This window comes from Sciurus vulgaris, assembly GCF_902686455.1.
Source record: "Sciurus vulgaris genome assembly, chromosome: 7".
In the NCBI taxonomy this organism is placed as follows: Eukaryota; Metazoa; Chordata; class Mammalia; order Rodentia; family Sciuridae; genus Sciurus; species Sciurus vulgaris.
In genome coordinates this window covers 42,677,270-42,695,857 of record NC_136467.1, presented here as the reverse complement: position 1 = coordinate 42,695,857, position 18,588 = coordinate 42,677,270, and the positions used below count along the sequence as shown (strand labels likewise).

The 18,588-nt window shown below is 36.5% G+C and overlaps 1 protein-coding gene across 2 annotated transcripts in view; it reads left to right on the top strand.

The window, feature by feature from the left end:
- Positions 1 to 18,588, top strand: part of CLVS2 (clavesin 2) — a 137,869-nt gene that overhangs the window by 49,296 nt on the left and 69,985 nt on the right. Inside the window, exons 1-2 of one of the 2 annotated variants that reach the window (XM_079146269.1) lie at positions 11,719 to 11,840; positions 12,291 to 13,222. The exons of the other annotated variant lie outside the window; for it this stretch is intronic. Coding sequence (XP_079002395.1) covers positions 12,834 to 13,222 — 389 coding nt within the window. The 5' untranslated portion in view covers positions 11,719 to 11,840; positions 12,291 to 12,833. Of the gene's footprint in view, positions 1 to 11,718; positions 11,841 to 12,290; positions 13,223 to 18,588 lie in introns of those variants that run through there. 2 annotated transcript variants of the gene reach the window in all.

Below are 18,588 nucleotides of genomic sequence, written 5' to 3'. Positions count from 1 at the left end.
TTTTGATTCATTGTACACAAATGGGGTACATCATTTCTTTTCTTTGGTTGTATACGATGTAGATTCATACCATTCATGTAAACATACATGTACATAGGGTAATTATGTAGAAGGAAATGAGAGGGAGGGGAGGTTTGAAAAATGGTGGAATGAGACAGACATCATTACTCTGTGTATATGTATGATTACACGAATGGTATGAATCTTCATCGTGTACAGATTGCATTCTTATAACTCACTCTTTCATTTTATGATTTACTTCAAGTAGAACAATAATAATGGTTAAAGGAAGCTTTCCAAAGATTGCACAAAATCCATAGACCTGTCTTCTCTATGTGCTTGTGGATTGGTGTCCTCATATATGTTATTATCTAAAATGGTTGAGAAAACCTGTTTCGGATGATTGAGAAACACTAAACTGCTCTGAAAGGGATTCTACAAGGATACCTTTTGATTATAGCATCAACTTGAAAAGCCACAGCATCACTGGTGGCAGCAATTACCTAAAGGAGTTGGTTTTAATTTATATACCTGTGCCCAGAAAATATGACCATTATAATATAATTCCCAAAAATGAGGCTTTTGGAAAATATGATTCTGATAGTTCAGATAATTTACTTATAGTATTCCACAGTGGCAAGCTGAATGTGATGCAGAGGGAGAGGGCTTACATCATAACTGATTCTCAATAAATATTTGATGAAAGAGCAGCTAAGTTGGTAAAGATGAAACTTCACTTGCATCTTTAAATGAAATTTTATTCAATATTTATGAAATGTCATGTGAGGTTTCAGTCCATGACTTATTAGATTTTTAATGTGCTCTTTGTATCACTAAGAATGTTATTCTAATAGTCTTTACCTATCCAGTTGGACAGACTTAAGCTTTCTCCTACTAGGGAATCCTCTCTAGTAAGCCAGAAGATAAACTGTTGGGGAAAGGCACATAAATATCTGCACTACAGTCAGGAAGAAGATGAACCAATAGAAATCTAGTGGAAGAACTTTCAAAGGATGATTTAACTGAAGTATAAAAAGATTCATACTGACACAGAACACTTAAGTCAAATGTCAAAATCAACTGCTTTCAAGAATCTAAAATGCTTCACTTGTACATTACGTGGGCATTTTCCATTTAAAAAATTATCTGTAGCTGGAACACACCAGAATATAATTTTTTATACATAGTAAGTGTTACTTTTCTTCCACCCCATCCCACACCTGCCCCACTGGTGGCCTGTATGAATAGGCTAGGCACTAGAGCTATAAGACACAGCAAACATATGGTTTCTATGTGCCTGGTAGAAATTTGCTTCTAATACTTGTCAAGTTTAGCTAATTATGTTCAACTAAAACAAACCTAGATTTCTTTGGATGACTATTAACAGATATAATGTACAAATAAGATTGCCAATATTTTTGAGATCAAAATCACTCCTAAGGAAAAAAGATTTGAGTTTGAATGGTTGGCATGAAAATAAGTTAACTGAAATTACATGCCTCAAAACAAGAGCAATGAGGCAGAACTGAGTTTGTTCTTATCTACTTATGAGTTATAAGGAACAGGGTGCTATTTAGTCACAGTCATGTTTACTGCCATTGACAAGCCTGGCTATAACTGCATTCATCTGAGAAATGACAACTCTGGAAAATTCAGCAAAATAACAGTTTTCTTCATGTTTATTTGCTGAAGAATCTTCACTCTAGAAAGACTCAATTTAGCAGGGTTAGTGTTGTTTATATCATGCTCCTGCCCATGAAGTGAGTCTTGGTTGCTGATTGTGATAAAACTTTGAGGCTGTATTTTTCCTTGGTGTGATCCTTTGTTGTTTCACCCATATAACTAGGTGTGCTGGAACTATTGACACATGCAATGAAGTGACCTAGGCAGATTATATCCTCTTAGGAAAGACTTTTATTAAAAGTACAGTATCATGCTGCAAAATAAAATAACTTAAAATTTGCTTAATATAGATTTATGGAATGGAATTTTATTAAAATATTTGCATGTATATATTATAATTTTAAATAAAACTTGCCAGGTTAATAAGGTTTAATATGAACACCTCTTTGACTACATTTACTTCTTAGAAAGAAAGGAGAGCAATATAATTTCCGCTGCATCTAACAGGCTATCTGTGAAGCGTTCATATCACAAGGGGAATAACTGGATCAATTTGCTATTTCTGGATACTTTGAAGATGTGATATTATTGCTAACAACAGTAAGATGAAGCAAGAGTTTGCCAACTACACTGCATCACTTATTTTATGCAATGCTTTAAAAGGCATTCTAAAATGAGGGCAACACCCTAGTTTTAGTTTTTATCTTTAGTACACTCTAGATATGAAAAAATGAGTAAACATCAAGAGAAAAAGAGTTTTGTCTATTAACTACAACAGTCACAAAGGAGATCGTGAATTATTATGACTTTGTAGATTGCCAAGTTTTAATTTTAATGTTCTTAATACTCCTTTGTGTTTAGGAGGTTGCTTGCTAGTGAGAAACCTAATTGCAGAAAGAAGATGACTCTACAGTTTTTGGTGCATTTATATAGATTAGGAGCACTGGTCTTTTTGAGGTCTGAGGGTTAAGTAGCACTTACAAGAAGGATGTGGTATTGCTATAAAAAGGCAACATGAAGGATCCTTGCATTGATTTTAATGCTCTGACTACTGACTGTATCAAGTCAACATCTAGATTGTGATACTATTACAGGTTTGTAAGATGCAGCCACTGGGGGAAATTGACTAATTTATACATGGAATGTTTCTTCATTATTTTACAAAATTGCATATGGATCAACAATTATCTCAAAATAAAAAGTTAATAAAAAGTCCCAATTTTAAATTTTAATCTAATTAAATGTTAAAACTAAAAACTTCTTATACTTTTGGGGATCAGCTATGACTTGTCTGTAAGTGATACTTGCAGGTAATGAAATGAATGGACATATGAGAAATAAAAAATGAAGGAAAAGCTAGAAATATATTTTAATGATTAAATACAAATTTGGGGGGCTTTTTATCATTATTATGAACATGTGACCTCCTAGTAGTGATTTATAATGTAGATACAATTTCTTATGGCAAAACAGTTTGTATGTAACTCTTAATTACACATGTGGATGTAGATATAGATATAAAATTATGGTCTGTGACATTAAAGTTGTCTATCAGCAATAAAATTTGGAAACTTGTTTAAATTATTCCATAGTATATTAAGAAAAAAGACAATTTAGGTATTTTGGAGATCAGTGTTTCTCCTGAGAACATTTAAAAGTGATAATAAGTAAAAGAAAATCCCCCAAATGAAAGACTGAATGTTTTCTTTGATTTGTGAATGCTAACCTACATCAAGGGAGGTTGGGGAGGGAAATAATAGAAATCCATTGGATTAGACAAGGGGAAACAAAGGAAAGGGAGGGAGGAGGGGAGTAGGAAAGTGTACAACTAATTGGTCATAACTTCTTAGCCTTGTATTTGAATACATGACCAGGGTAACTCCATACCATGTACAACCACAAGAGTGGGAACATAAATAGAATAAGTTATATTCCATGTATGTGTATTCTAACGAAATACATTCTACTGTCATGTATAACTAAAAAGGAAAAAGAAAAAGAAAACCCAATCTGAAACCATTAGATAGCCAGGAAGATAGAATCAGAAGAAGGTTGGAAGAGGTAAATCCAGAATTGGGAACCACTTTTTCCTGGGGGTATTTTGTGATTGGAAAACAGCAGCTTATAGTTTGAGAGAATGACTGCTACTTGTCACATCTTCGAAGATCTATGGGACAGGTGTAGAGTCCTTGACAGTATGAGAAATAAAGTGCATTAAAAGTATCTTAGTACATTCTAGCTGCTATAACAAAGATAACACAAACTGGTTGACTTATAAACAACATAACTTTTTTTTACCACAGTTCTGTAGGCTGGGAAGTCCATAGTCAAGGCTCTAGGAAATTCAGTTCCTGGTTCACAGAGGGCCATTTTCTTACTGTAATCCCATATGACTAAAGGCATGAAAAACTCTCAGAGGTATCTTATAATGGCATTAATTGCATTCATGAAGGCTCTGCTATCATGTCCTAATTACCTTCCAAAAGCCCCACTCCAAATATTACTACATTAGGAACCAAGTTTCAATGTATGAATTTTAGATAGACATAATCAGTCCACTGCAAGAAATATATTTACACAACGATGCACAGAAACATATTTGCACAACAATGAATCAGCTAACAAGACATTTCTCAGAAAGTATCCAGGCCATTAAGGGACACATGACTGCAATATAAAATAGCTAGACACTCAAGGAGATAATTCAATATACATAAAAAGCAGAAGCAATAGACACAATAATAAACAATACAGCAGATCCATTAGGAGCCCAGATGTTGGTATAAATAAGGATGTAAAAATTGCTGTTTTTTATGAAGAAAATAGAAAACTAAGATGAATAATTATAACTGACACATCTCGGTACATATTCAGTAGAAGTACTAAAATGAGAAAAATATAATAATTAAAATTAAGAATTTTAATGAAATGACAGTGAAGAGGTAGAACACATATTAGAAAAGGCTGAAGAGAGATTAAATAAACCGAAAGCAGAGGAGATGGAAAATATTGAAAATAAAAGAAAGAAAAAATTATGGAAAATTCAAATGCTCTGTAAGATATATAGAGGACACAGTGAGGAGATGCAAATTCTATATGACTGGAATTCCAGAAGCAGAAGAGAAAGAAAGGAGAGCAGAAGAAATATTTGAAGGTATTATGACTTAGATCATTCTAAGACAGATAAAAGTCATCAGAATAGGGTCTAGGAGAGAAAGATGATCGTTTTTACAGACACTGCTAAACTAACTTAATTTTAAGCCAGATACAGTTATCCCTCAGTCTCTGTAGGGAATCTGTTCCAGAACCTCCTGGGAATATGGAAACCCTCGGATGCTCAACCCCCTCATGTGAAACAGTGTAGTACTTGCATACATTCTATGCACAGCCTCCTGCATACCTTGAACCATCTCTAGATTACTTACAATAACTATACTGTGTAAGCACCGTGTAAATAGTTGTTATACTGTGCTGTTTAGAGAATAATGACAAAAAAAAAAGTCTGTACATGCTTAGAACTTTTTTGTTTTGTTTTGTTTTTAATAATTTCAATCTGCAGTTGATTAAATCCATGGACACAGAACCTGTGGATGTGGAATATTATGCTATATCAGGTTGAAGAGGTATATTGTGTCACGACCTAGATGACATTTTTACATGGGCCCTTTCCTCTTCAGCCTATTCTAAGGGACTTAAACTGAGAAAGTACATCACCATGTCAGCTCGATATGATTACGTGGTCATGGAAACTGTATGACCAGCCGTTTTGATTCTTTCTTATTTTCGAGAGCAGACAGCTTCTCAGCTCTGTACTGTCGGTTGGAGCAACACCTCCACTTAGATTTCCCTGCAGCAACTTCCCGTTTGCCTTCTGTGCCTCTGATGAACTTAGAACAATTAATGCCTGATAGTGCTTTTATGAAGAGTACTAGAAACAGCTCTATTTCCATTTTAAAATGGCATAGCTGATGCTGTAGGTGGGTAGCAGCATACATCAACTTAAAGTGGTCAGGCCCCACTGCCGCAGAAGCAGTCTCTTATTTCATTGTGGTCCTGTCTTTGTTATTAACATTTTAAATAATCACGTAGATAGGACATTATGTGCCTGTGTACTCTTTACTCTTATAAATAGAAGCAGCACAATACATTTTTTAAAATTTAGTTAGGTGTATGTTTTAAGCTTCAAAACTATTTTTGCACTGACCTTTCCATTTCTTTTATTTTGTTTTTGAAATCCGTCTCACTTATCTCAGCTGTTTTGCTTAGCGAGTCACTGTGGTTGGTTGTATACATGTCACATCTGTGGAAAGACTTGTGTACACGCAGGAAGTTGTGGTAAACATGCCCTGCTTCCCCCTGCCTCATGTCTGCCCACCCAGGGACTCTGTGGAGGAGAGCCTCTGTCCTGGGTTCTCTGTCCCCTTGGGAACTCCCTGCTTCCTCCATAGAGCGAGATGTGGTCTCTCTCTCATGCTCTTTTATCCTCATAAAGTAAACTCAATTAAATGTTACTAATGGAATAAAATAACTAGAAAAAGGTGAAAAAAAAAAAAAAAAAAGAATAGGGTCTAGGATCCCTAGTATAAGACACAACAAGGATTTTTAAAATGCACAAGAAACACAAGAATAAAAGAAGAGTAAAAGAGTAAAGTAGAAAAATTAGTGAAGACTACTAGAAAATAAAGATAGAGGAGAAGAAGGTAAAGTTGGCTAGAGAAAGATAGAGATTACTTTAAAGGAACAATGAAAAGACTGACAGTTTATAGCAGAAATAAGAAACAGAAAAAATGGAATGAAATATTTAAAGTGTTGAAAGAAAAGCTGCTAATCTATAAAATAACTGTTAGTAGTTTGCAAACATGTTCTTTGAGAGTGAAAGTAAAACAAAGTGAATCTCAGCAAACAAAACCAAAAAGTTACAACCCTAAGATCTGTACTGAAGGACAAATTAAAAAGTGTTCTTCAAATAAATGAATAACATTTCTATATGAAAACTCAGAGATACAATAAGAAATAAGGATCGATGTATAATATAAATATCTGGGTAAATCTAGAACAATTATCTCAAACTTAAGAGCAAAAACAGGTTACTCAAAGGTCGGATTTGGCCAGAAAATATTGTTAGTTCCTACATCTTTGTAATGATTTGTGATTCAATAGGTCAACAGTGAAAAATTTTGCATTTCTAAAATGTTAACAAGTGCTTTTGATGCTACTGGCCTGAGGCCCATGCTTACAGAAGGTTATAGGAAATATAAAATGATGTAGAGTTTAAATTTTATATCAAATAAAACCCATGCATATATTATCAATTATTTTATGAAAATGATTGCCTGTCTTTTCAGTTGAAAAACAAAAAGTGGGTCTTTTCAATAAGCGGTCTCCATGAATATGCTAAGTGAATTCAGTAATCACAGAGAAAAGTATACATGATGCCTTTCTCACATTGTGCAGTAAAGGCAGTTCTAGGTGGACTGCAATTCTGTATGAAAGAAAAACCAGAAGGCTTCTTGAAGGTGTACTGAAGGGTATCAGAGTAACTGGAGGTTTTAAACAGCAAACACCATTCATAGAGGAAAATTTGAACTACATTAAAATTTACAATTATGCTAAACAAAAGACAGAGTCAAGAGAGTGAAAAGGCAAGCCAAAGACTGGGGAAGTCATTTGCAATGCATGCAATTGACAAAGGACTCCAATGCAAAAATCTATTTAAAAAATGCAACAAAAAATACTTCCTACAAGTCAAAATAAAACAATAAACAAGCCCCTGTAAATATGAGCAAAACCTCTGAAATGACAATACTCACAAAAGGTTCACAAGTGGCTCCCCAAAAGGTGAAAAAATGTTTTCAACCTCATAATAATCATGGAAACAGATACATACTCAAACCCTAATACAACATCCTCAACTGAAATCAGATGGATAAATTTTTAAATTATAGATAGTAATGCAAAATAGTGACAACATGGTACAGTGAAAACTCATACTGTTGTGGAGGCGGGAGAGTGAAATAGTACAGACATTTGGAAAATAGCTTAGCATTGTTTACTAAATTTAAAGATACTTATGCCATATGATCCAGTGATTTTCATTCCTAAGTATGTCTCTGTGCACGGAGAGATATATGCAAGATAGTTCACATATCATGAATCATAAGAGCCCCAAATTGATAAAACCCAAATCTTCTTCTAGGGAAAAATATATTCTAGTATGTGCATAAACTGCATAATATGCATCATCACTAAATAGGAATGAACTAACTACATGTAACGACATAGTTTAATGTCACATATTGTTAAACAAAAAAGCCAATCACAAAATTACATACAAATATGGAGAAAATTACACTGATCATTTACCTTATAAAATTTTAAAGAAAAACAAGGATCGATTTCAAAAGGAAGATAATGTGACTTTACTTATTGGAAAGACACGGCTAATAGGAGGAGATAGCAATGGGGACTTTCCCTTTTGTGCCAAGGTTCTATTCTGGACCCTGGATGGATACTAGACAAGTCTTTACTTTGTAATATATAACTGAACTGCACACCTTTGCATGGTGCCCCTTTGTATATTATAAATGGAGTAAAATATTTTGAAAAACCAACAACTTACTCCATCCATTTTAAATACAGCAATAAATCAGACTTTTCTTACCAGTTGCTTGAAAACACCTGAAGTTCTTGATTTAATTATTTTTCCAATAATGCTTTAATTAATCTTTTTGTTTAGTTAATTTATTCTCATATTCTAGTTCTTACATTACTTTGCATTCATTTAGCAAGGTAAATTAATATTTAATGGGAATCAAATGCACTGATGTCCTCTGGATAAACACCTTGTTTAATTCATAGATGACTTTGTGTTTATTTTGGTTCCAGAACTGATTTCTCTACTTAGAGAAAGAATAATAGTATAATCATTGGAAAAAGAACCTGATAGTTTGCAAATATTATGAAAATCTTTTTAAATATCTACCTAACTTCTCTATTCTAAAAATCTTAGTGAAGGACAGAGACTATTATATCATATATTTATATATTAAAATTATTCTATAAGAAGCAATTCTATTATTGCTAAATAATTTGGTAAATAATAATAAGCATATTGTCACTAAATACAGCCATATTATTCCATGGACTGACAAAATCTTGTAAATTCTTCTAAAAAACACAGTCTAATAGTTCCATCTCAGAAAACAAAATTAAGCAATAGTTTTTAAATACGGTGAAGGATCTGAGTTTTAGTCTTACAAACTAACAAGCTATAGTTCCACAGATGCTTGTAGAAGATGCAAAACTCCTGGGACAGAGATAAAGGACTTTATCACTCAGGCACAGCAGGAAATAAGAGTATCAACCTATTGTGCACTGGTCTCTCACATCCAATTCCACAGGGCTAAGAGAAGAAAAGCATGTGATTCAATTGTACACACGATGGTAGCGTTACAATGAAGTAATTCTAAGTTCAGGTATTCAAATAAACCTCCTTGACTTTTGCTCAGTAGGGAAACATCCCTCTTCCAAGGCTATAAATAAACTCTCCCTTCATTCCAGATGGAGGTACTATTACCTCTATCTTCTGAGGCTCTTCCAAGGCTGTTCATTATGCAAATATCCTTGAAAAATTAATCTGGGAAAAAAGGAACTTAGTACTTCTTTGTCAGACCTGCAGAAACACGAGAAATCCATGGAGAATCGTATTTCATTATTGTTGATAGCTAAAACCTCTTCAAACAGTTGATAAAAGACAAAAATTTTCTTTATAGCATATTGGCCAAAATGATTTTTTGAAGTTTTTTGAAATGAGAACCAAATTATTTTATAGTTCATGTTGTTTTCAGAATGCTTATAAGGGTCATAATCACATAAATTCCTAGAAGGAGATATATATGTACATATCTGAATTTCTGTATCCCTGTGTTCTGCAGCTGTGGATACAATAAACTAAGGATCAAAAATATTTAGAAAAAATTTCACTTGTACTGGACACATACAGACATTTTTCCTTGTCATTATTCTCTGAAAATATTGTATAAAATCTATTTACGTAGCTTTATATTGCGTAAGGTGTTCTAAGAAATCTAGAGATGATTTAAAGTATATGGAAGAATGTATACAGATTATGTGCAGATACTAGCCCATTTTATATAAGGGACTTGATCATCTGCAGATTTTGTTATCCCAGGGGGTCCTGGAATCAATCTCCCACAGATTCTTAAGGACAGCTGTATATATAAGATACACATAAGAAATACATTTATATATAATATACATGCATATCTATATGATTTATTTTCATCACTATTTAAAACACAAATTTTGCTGGGCATAGTGGCACATGCCGTAATCCCAGGGATGAAGGCTGAGGCAGCAGGATCATAAGTTCAAGGCCACTCTCAGCAATTTAACAAGGTTTCAAGCAACATAGTGAGACCCTGTCTCAAAATAAAAAATAAAAAGGACTGGGGATGTGACTCAGTGGTAAATTCCCTGGGTTCAGTCCCTGGTTCAAAGACCAAACCAAACCAAACAAAACCAAACCAAACTCAACAAACCACAAATTCCTTATGAGGAATGACTGTGTGCGTGTGCGTGTGCATGTGTGTGTGTGTGTGTGTGTGTGTAATTTAGTCTCTTATTCTGGTCCCTACATCACTTTGCATGAATTTAATTAATGAAATGGTATGTCTGCCATACAACCTTTTTCTTTCTTTTTTGTCAATAGCATGTGCAGAAAAATAGCAGTAAACCTAAGTGTGTCTGTAACTTGAAGGTTCTAATAGTTGACAAAGCATGCAATTTTTAAAAAATCTTCAGGACCACTTCCAATCCATACACTCTAGTGCCCCACATGTAGTGGTGCACATTAAATATTTTTACATGGAGCTAACTTGAACTCACAACCCCATCCTTTTGTAACACAGAGTTACTGTTAGTGACAAGATCAGTATATCTGCTGTGCTTTGAAAATAGAAAATATTTCTTTTTCTCAAACCCATTTACCCGCAGAGACCATTCATTTATGGTGATTCTGGAATACAGTTGAGTAAAACTGAAGGAAACATCATGGTTCTAGAAATGTTTGCCTTATTATGAGATCAGAAATGGGTCAAGTGCCTATATTTTCCTCCTTTGACAATTGTGTTCTTACTTTTTTTTTTTTTTTTTGGTCCCGGTTCTCATTTTCATCTTCTTCAATAGGAATTTAGCAAAGAAGAGTTTATGGTTGAAAAACTTCATGTAAGTTCTCCAGAGGCTTAATCATCAACACAATGAGTTGGAACCGCTCTGATCTTCTTTACTAAATTAAACGTCTCTGTTTACAACACATGCAGAAAGTACAAAATGTATCTGTACGCCTTCCTCATCAAAATTACTTCCTAGAGGAACTAGAAAATGTGTCAATGTGGATTACCGTCTGCAGGAGCTACTCGCCCTGACACTCTGGGGTCTTGCACACAAAGGATGAGAGAGGGGCGTGGGGAGACTGGAAGGCGTCCCTGCCCCGCCTCTCCCGGCAAAGCCCGCACAGCAGTCTGCTGGGGAGTGGGGACCCGAGCAGGTGAAACTTGGGGCTTGGGATATTTGAATGCCACCAAAATTGCCGTCCTTCCCAAAGAGGCAGGAAGAGAGGAGCCGAGTGCGTGCGCGAGCTGAGTGCTTACGTCGCAGCGAGATCTGTGCTGGGATAATTAGAGAGGAGTTGGGCTGAGCCGAGTCCTCTTTTAGCAGCAGCAGCCGGAGCCGCAGCAGCAGTCCGAAGGGGCGCGCCGGACTCTGGTCACTCGGAGCCAGCAGGGAGAGGCCGGTGCCGCGCCCACCGCCCCGGCGGCTCTGGGCGCACAAAGGCGGCGGCCGCCTGCGTGGCCTTTTCCACCCAGGCGTTCGGGTCCCCTCCCTCCCTTCTCCTCTCCCGAAGGCGAAAATGGCAGGGCCGGGCGGGGACCTGGGACAGCGGTGGCCCTATCTCTGCTGTCCCCACCCCTCCCGCTGAGAGGCAGCGGGCTGCCCTCAGACGATGCGGCCGCAGCTACTCCCGAGCGAGTCTTCGGCCCGGGTCCCCGCTGCCGCCCCTCTTCGCTGTTCGCTCCCTACCACCGAGAGGAGTTGATGCTGCTGTCGCCCCCGCCGCCGCCGCCGCCGCCGAAGCCGGGGCTGATGGATGCCAGGGAGTGCCGCATTGCTTAGCGTCCCCGCCTCCGGGTTTGCTGGTAGGAGCCAGCTGCTCTTTCTTCTTTCTTGCTTTGGGGTTTATAGAAAAGATAGAGACATTTTTATTTCATTCTCCACAACTCCCTTCACCACCCCTGTTTTTGACATGCACCTTCCCAGAGAGATACCCTCCCTCCCCACCCTACCCCCGCGGCAAGTCCTTTAAAATGAAGGGATAGAGGAAGGCAGAAGTTGGGGGTGGGGTAGGGGGGAGCCCACGCTGGTGCCAACGCCACCAAAATCTCTCCTGGTGCCTTATGAGATCACGGTGTATCTAAGAGGGGCAGAGGGAAGGTGCGCTATCTGCAGTCTTCCCTAATTGGATCATCATGATAATAAAAAATAAAATCCCACAAAGATGTCTTTTAAAAATAGTATCTTTGAATAAGCAGAGGGAGAAATAAGCTCCTTTCCCCCACCCTCTTTTTCTCTTTTTCTTTCTGGCAAAGACGCTCTTTCCCCGCCCTGGAGCTCGGCGCTGAAGAACCACCTTATTATTAATCAGAATTCCCATCGTTATCCCTGGCAGGCGCATCCTTCAGTAGGAACCGCAGAAGCATCACAGTGCTGGGGCTGAGATGTGCGTGGGGGTTGTTTTTATTACATCTTGGAAGACAAGAGAAGAGGAGAGCACCAAGATAAGAACCACTCGTGCTAGGTGGGATTAGGGGTTTTTCGTTCGGAGAGAGAAAGGACCAGAAGGAGCAGCGTGCAGGGCCCGCCAGAGGTCCACATTTCTTTAAAGAAAAGAGGGAACTAACGCGGGCGTTGTTTTTAGGGGCTGGGGGAAGAAGTTTATATCCCCCACAGTAAAGCTGTAGGAAAGCAAGTGCAACAGGGTACTTGATTAATCACGAAGACCAAGTCTTTCCTGTAAAGGAGAAGCAGGCAGCAGGGAGGTCTGGGACCAGAGTGTGGCAGTGGCAAAGGCCAGATTTGTTGTGGGACAGTCAACAAGAGCTTCAGAGCGAAGGCTTTGGAACAAGAGAACAATGACTCATTTACAGGCTGGTCTCTCTCCTGAGACCCTGGAGAAAGCTCGCCTGGAACTCAATGAGAACCCAGACACGCTGCACCAGGACATCCAGGAGGTGAGGGATATGGTCATCACCAGACCGGACATTGGCTTTCTGCGCACCGATGATGCTTTCATCTTACGCTTCTTGCGGGCGCGGAAGTTTCATCACTTTGAGGCCTTCCGCCTATTGGCCCAATACTTTGAGTACCGTCAGCAGAACCTGGACATGTTCAAAAGCTTCAAGGCCACTGACCCTGGCATCAAGCAGGCGCTGAAAGATGGCTTCCCTGGGGGCTTGGCCAATCTGGACCACTATGGCAGGAAGATTCTAGTCCTTTTTGCTGCCAACTGGGATCAGAGCAGGTAAATCCCAAATTCAAACTTGGGAGTGATCCTTTTTCTCTCCCGTTTTCCAGAATTTACCCTGAAGAGTAGTGTCATAATTTTGCAGCTTTCATGTTTTATTTGTTTGGCTAGGAGAAAAGGGAAACCGAGACTAAGAAATGAGATTCTGATGTGCACCCTGGGAGGAGAGAAGGCCTTTTATTTTTACTTTTAAAACTCTTAGTTCACTAACACCCAGTTTCTACTGCAGCTCTAAGTGTTTCCTGAACCATATTTTAAAACTGAGATCTAAATCACTAAACTTCTAAGTAAAGCATCCAAATATTTCACCTCTTGAATAAGTTTATGGTCTGGGAAAATGAGTAAATATAGGAGACAACTTTTCCTCCTTCCTCCTGAAGGGATTCTTAAAGGCAGTCAACATCATAATTGTCATCAACACCCTCTCTCTTTAGTATTCATATTTTATTTTCTAAGAATAGCCTGGTGCTCAAGAAAGAGCAGGTAGTTTTATTGCTTGGGAACTTTTCTGCTTGGTGATGTGTAGAGAAAGGCGAAATATGATGTGTGTCACTCCAATGAAAAGGAAGAGTTGTACCCTCTGTCGCTAAGCATGCTTAGCGACACTGAAAATAAAGGCTGACTGGTGTGCTTGTTCTACACCTGTCACTAATCTGAAGAATATGTTTCCTGTCTGATGTAATTTTTCATCTTTTGGAAAGAAGTGGAAAACGTTCAGATGCATCAGTTGGTAGGCTTTTTGAGCTCATTGGCTGTTTAGTAGATGAGAAATAATATTTGCACTTCATCTACATTATTATAGGAAAAATCAATGACACTTTTACTTCTTCAATCAGGATTAGTTTCCCAAGCTGAAAGAATAAGAAATTATAAAAGGCTCCTGAATAAGGCAGTTTCAATTAAGTTCAAAGTTAAATATATTTCATGGAACTTAAAAATGCTCCCAAGCTAAATATCATAAGAAGCTGGTTGTTGAAATGTTGGTGTATTTTAGTTTTGTGATTGGGGACTTTGGGTACCTCTGGTTAATTTAAACTACATCTGGAGCAACTGTAAATGACTTCTACAGTTAGTGAGAGATGTTTGGAGAACTTATGGATTTCTGGATAGGATTATTAATTTCTTGGGATATTAGAGCATAAATTAATATTTTAAATATTTCCCCATTAATTGGTTACTTTCACCTATAATTCCATATTGAGAGATACTCCAGTTTTTAAAAGTGAATATGAAGACAAAATACTACCTGAAGAATCACAAATTTAAGAAACGTATATATTTAAGAGAAAATTAGCCATTGGGAAGAAATAGAACTTTCTTTACTTTGGCTAGACCTTACTCCACCTTTTATCATGTAGAACACTTCAAAGGACTATGAAATTCCATCCAAAAACTACAAGTTTTTCTCTAGAAAGTGTTTTTTTCTTCATCTAAATACATTATGGAGTCATGCAAACAATGATTGTGTATATCAAAACTGAAAACTTTATTTGAGGAATAACCTAATATTCCATATTACAGTTAATTTTGAACTTTGTTAAGCTTTGGTGATAGGATGGCTATGGAAATTTTATATTTAAATACATCATAAAGTCTGTTAGAAATATCCCTAGGGAGGCAGATTTCATTCAAAGAGGAATACACATACATCAGAACTATTTCATTTATTTTTATAAGTGAACTAACGTTCACAATGATTTATAAGACTAATTAAGATGAAAGACACTTATAGTTCTCATGTATGTGGGTAGGTGATTATTATGGATATACTTAAGAAACTGTTTCAGTTGTCTATCTCATGCATTTACGTAAAGGACATATTATAACTAATCAAACCTTTTCTCTTTGGGAATCTACAATAGGAGGGGATTTATTGATAGCTATGTAGAACATTTTTATTGAACCTCCACAAAATTATAAATATGAAAATACTGTGAATTTAAAATTAAAAGGTGAGAAGCTATGTCTTGCAGAAATACCCTGTCAGGACCTATAGACTAATAATTGTGAATTATGTTTCTATGATTGGAAGGAACAGGTATAAACAAGAAGTTATAGTATGTCAAGAAGTTATAATAAATCTAAATCACATGCAAGTGATCTAGAACTTGCCTAAATTTCAGTTGTTTCTACTTCCTGTTTTTTTTTTTTTTTTTTTTTTAATAGATCCCTCCTTCTCCCTACCTGTTCTTTATCCCAAGTTCACCTATACCAAAAAACAGGGACTCCTGGATGGACAGTTCTGCCATCTTGGCAGCCTCTATAAATCTTTATCTTCATGGTATATGCACACGAATTGCCTTGGACTCTGCCCTGAAATTGGAGGAACAGTTGTCTCTCTGATAGTGCCAGAGTCCTATCATCCCTTCTCAGTATGAATCCTCTCCTTCTGCCCTAAGTCTCAAGGCTTCTCTAACTTGACTCCTACAGAATTTGCTACCACCTTTTATACATGCTTACTTAATTATGGCTGTTGGGTGAATATGCCAACTGACAGTTTCCCTTACTTTTTACCCTCCTCTGCTCTGTAAGTTAAGTGTTATGTTCCTTATCTACATCCTGCCAGTTCAAAACCACCTGGGTCTCTCCCGAAAACTGCATCGATGAACACAATTATGACCATATTACTTGAGTTGAATACTTTTTAAAGAAAGTATTATACAGGGAAGTTTCAGAAATGAAATAGAAGAAAAATTATTATTTAGAAAAAAAGGTTATTTTATAACTTCCTAAATACAAAGAAAAAAACCCCCAAGATTTTATTAATTTTGAAGAAAATACTTGTAAAAAACCCCCAAAGTGTTAATTTGTATAACAAAAGACATTTATTATATTTATAATAGCACCTGAGCTACAGTAGATGGTCAATAAATATTTGAGGTGAATTAAGAGTTATGCAGATTTTTAAAACAAATTCTAAGTAAGAATTTCTCTGTTATATGCTTTCTGCTATATTAAATTTTTAAGGCAATTTTCTATGTGCCTGAAGACATGGAAAACAGTACATATAAAATAGTGTCTCTACTGCAACAAAGTGCAGAATGATTTCAGATTCTATAAATAATTGGACCCTTTCCAAAACCTTTATGAGATATAAAGTCATCAGGAATACTAAGGTAAAATCAAAATATTTGCAGTGTACCCATCTTCTGATGAATCTTAAAAATAAAAAAAAAAAAAACCAGAAATACTGAAATGTCAAAAATGACTTTGGCTGTGGTCTACGTCCTTCTAAAATGAAACAAAACAGGCTCAGATGATTTGTCGCATTCATTGAGCAGTCTGTACCTTGGAAGAGATTTGCACGATTTTATCTCCTTTCAGGTTGTCTAACATAATATCTGAAAACAAAAGCAAACACAGCAAAATTATAATTTGGTGGTTACACTACATCATTAGAATGCAGGGAGTCTCAGTGCATCACATGCTGTATTTCCTTCACAAATGACAGTGCCCTACTTAGGGCTCAGCAGATATCTTCAAGTCGTCCACTTGATTTCATCAACAGAGTGTGAAGATAATGGACCATGAAGCTAGAAGATAGAGCACTACTTGAGAAAAGGAAGTTTGGAATGAAAGGAGATGGCAGTCTAGGCCCCAAGGCACAAAAACAGATAACTGAGAAGTTGAAATCCACTGACACATAATTACTGGGAATATTCATGAGTGAAATTGTGTCACCTGAAACCTACGGATGACATGCAGCCTGAGAGTTGGCCTGTAAGTCATCAGTTAGCTGCTAGTAGTATTTTACTTCTGTAGACCTCATTAGACTTATAAAGTAGTTATCTGGACTTTACTAGAGGAAACAACCATTTATCAGGAACTTGGTTAATAGTTATTAAAAAATGATTAAGTGTAGCTAGAATTAAAGTGATCATTAATAGTGGCAATTCAGAAAGCACAGATCATCTTACACTATCTTTGCCTTTCATAATGGACCTCGATTATCACTTACAGTATTGAAGCTCTGGAAGGGGCAGGAAACTCACTGGTCAGACATTGTTGTGATCCTCTAACTCATCCTGGAATTTGCCTAGAAAACATTTTCTCATCTGTTTGTGCTTTGTGTGTGGCCTTTTCATATAAAAGAAAAAATGTAAATGACAGGTATTTGAGTTCAGTTCCAATGCTCCTATATCTTTCAATAGTGTGACCAATGTTCAAAATGAAAGACAATTATGATAACGATGGCTTACCATTTAAAAAAATAACTATAGACTACAGATTTGTTTTAATGTTAACTACGAAGATTTCATCTTCTCTGGAAGTATGCTAACATGAATAAAATTAAATGAAATCAAAATGACTGGGGATGGATTAAAACAGCCAAGAACAATAAACAAGAGAGGAAGAATTACTCACAATTGATAATCTTTAAAAAAAAAAATTAAAAAAAGAAAAGAATTATTTGGCTTGATTTTTCAAGATTTCTTGTCTCCAATTATTAAACTGTTTCTCAACTATAAAATCATTGTCACACTAAGTGGCAGGATCAGGAGTCCCTTGTGTTCAAAATCCTGGAAGTGTTGTTTTGGTGTGTGGTGGGTGGATTTCCATTAGGCCAAAGTAGAAGGGGCAAGTGTGCCTTCCAAGGGATCACAACAGCACCTCCATGTGGTAGGGAGGCTCTCTTAACAAATTCTCTAGAAACTGCAACTGATTCCACACTCTTCTCTTACTACAGACCGTGGAAAAATGAAAGAGATTTAAAAAAAAAGACAGTTGTCCTGAGAAATGTTAGAGGAATATTATGACAGATCTCTGAAAAAAATAGGACAGTCTCTAAAAACTGGGGTGGTTATGCAGTAATTAGTGAAATAATCCTGAAATAACAGCGAAAGCAGAGGACCAACCTTCTGTAGGGCATTGATCAAGTTATTTATATGTTTCAAATATGCAACTTTAAACAAGGTAGAAGAGGAGCAAGGAATTCATGGTTATCAGAGTGCCCAGAAAGGAGGCCCCTTAAGAAATGTTTAAAGATATTTTAAAACATGAGCCAACAATTTATATGTTAACAAGTTGTCCTTACTAAGTTAATATATTTTCCCCATTTTGAGAAAAGATAGAGGTCTTCTAACTTAACCCAGGGCAAGTACCTATATTTCACTATTATAATAAACAGTATTATGCAATAAAAGATACTCTTGCATGTTGGATCATTATGATATTAAATAACAGAGATAATTAATATTTCATTTGAATTGATTAAAAAAATAAACTTTAGTTGAATATTTGCCCTATATCTAGAAATTTAGCAGGTATTATAGAGATATGACACAAACTTTATACTGCTAAGAGACTTATAATCTCCCTGGGAAGAAAGAATATGAAAATCTAAATAACTTATTACTAGGGAG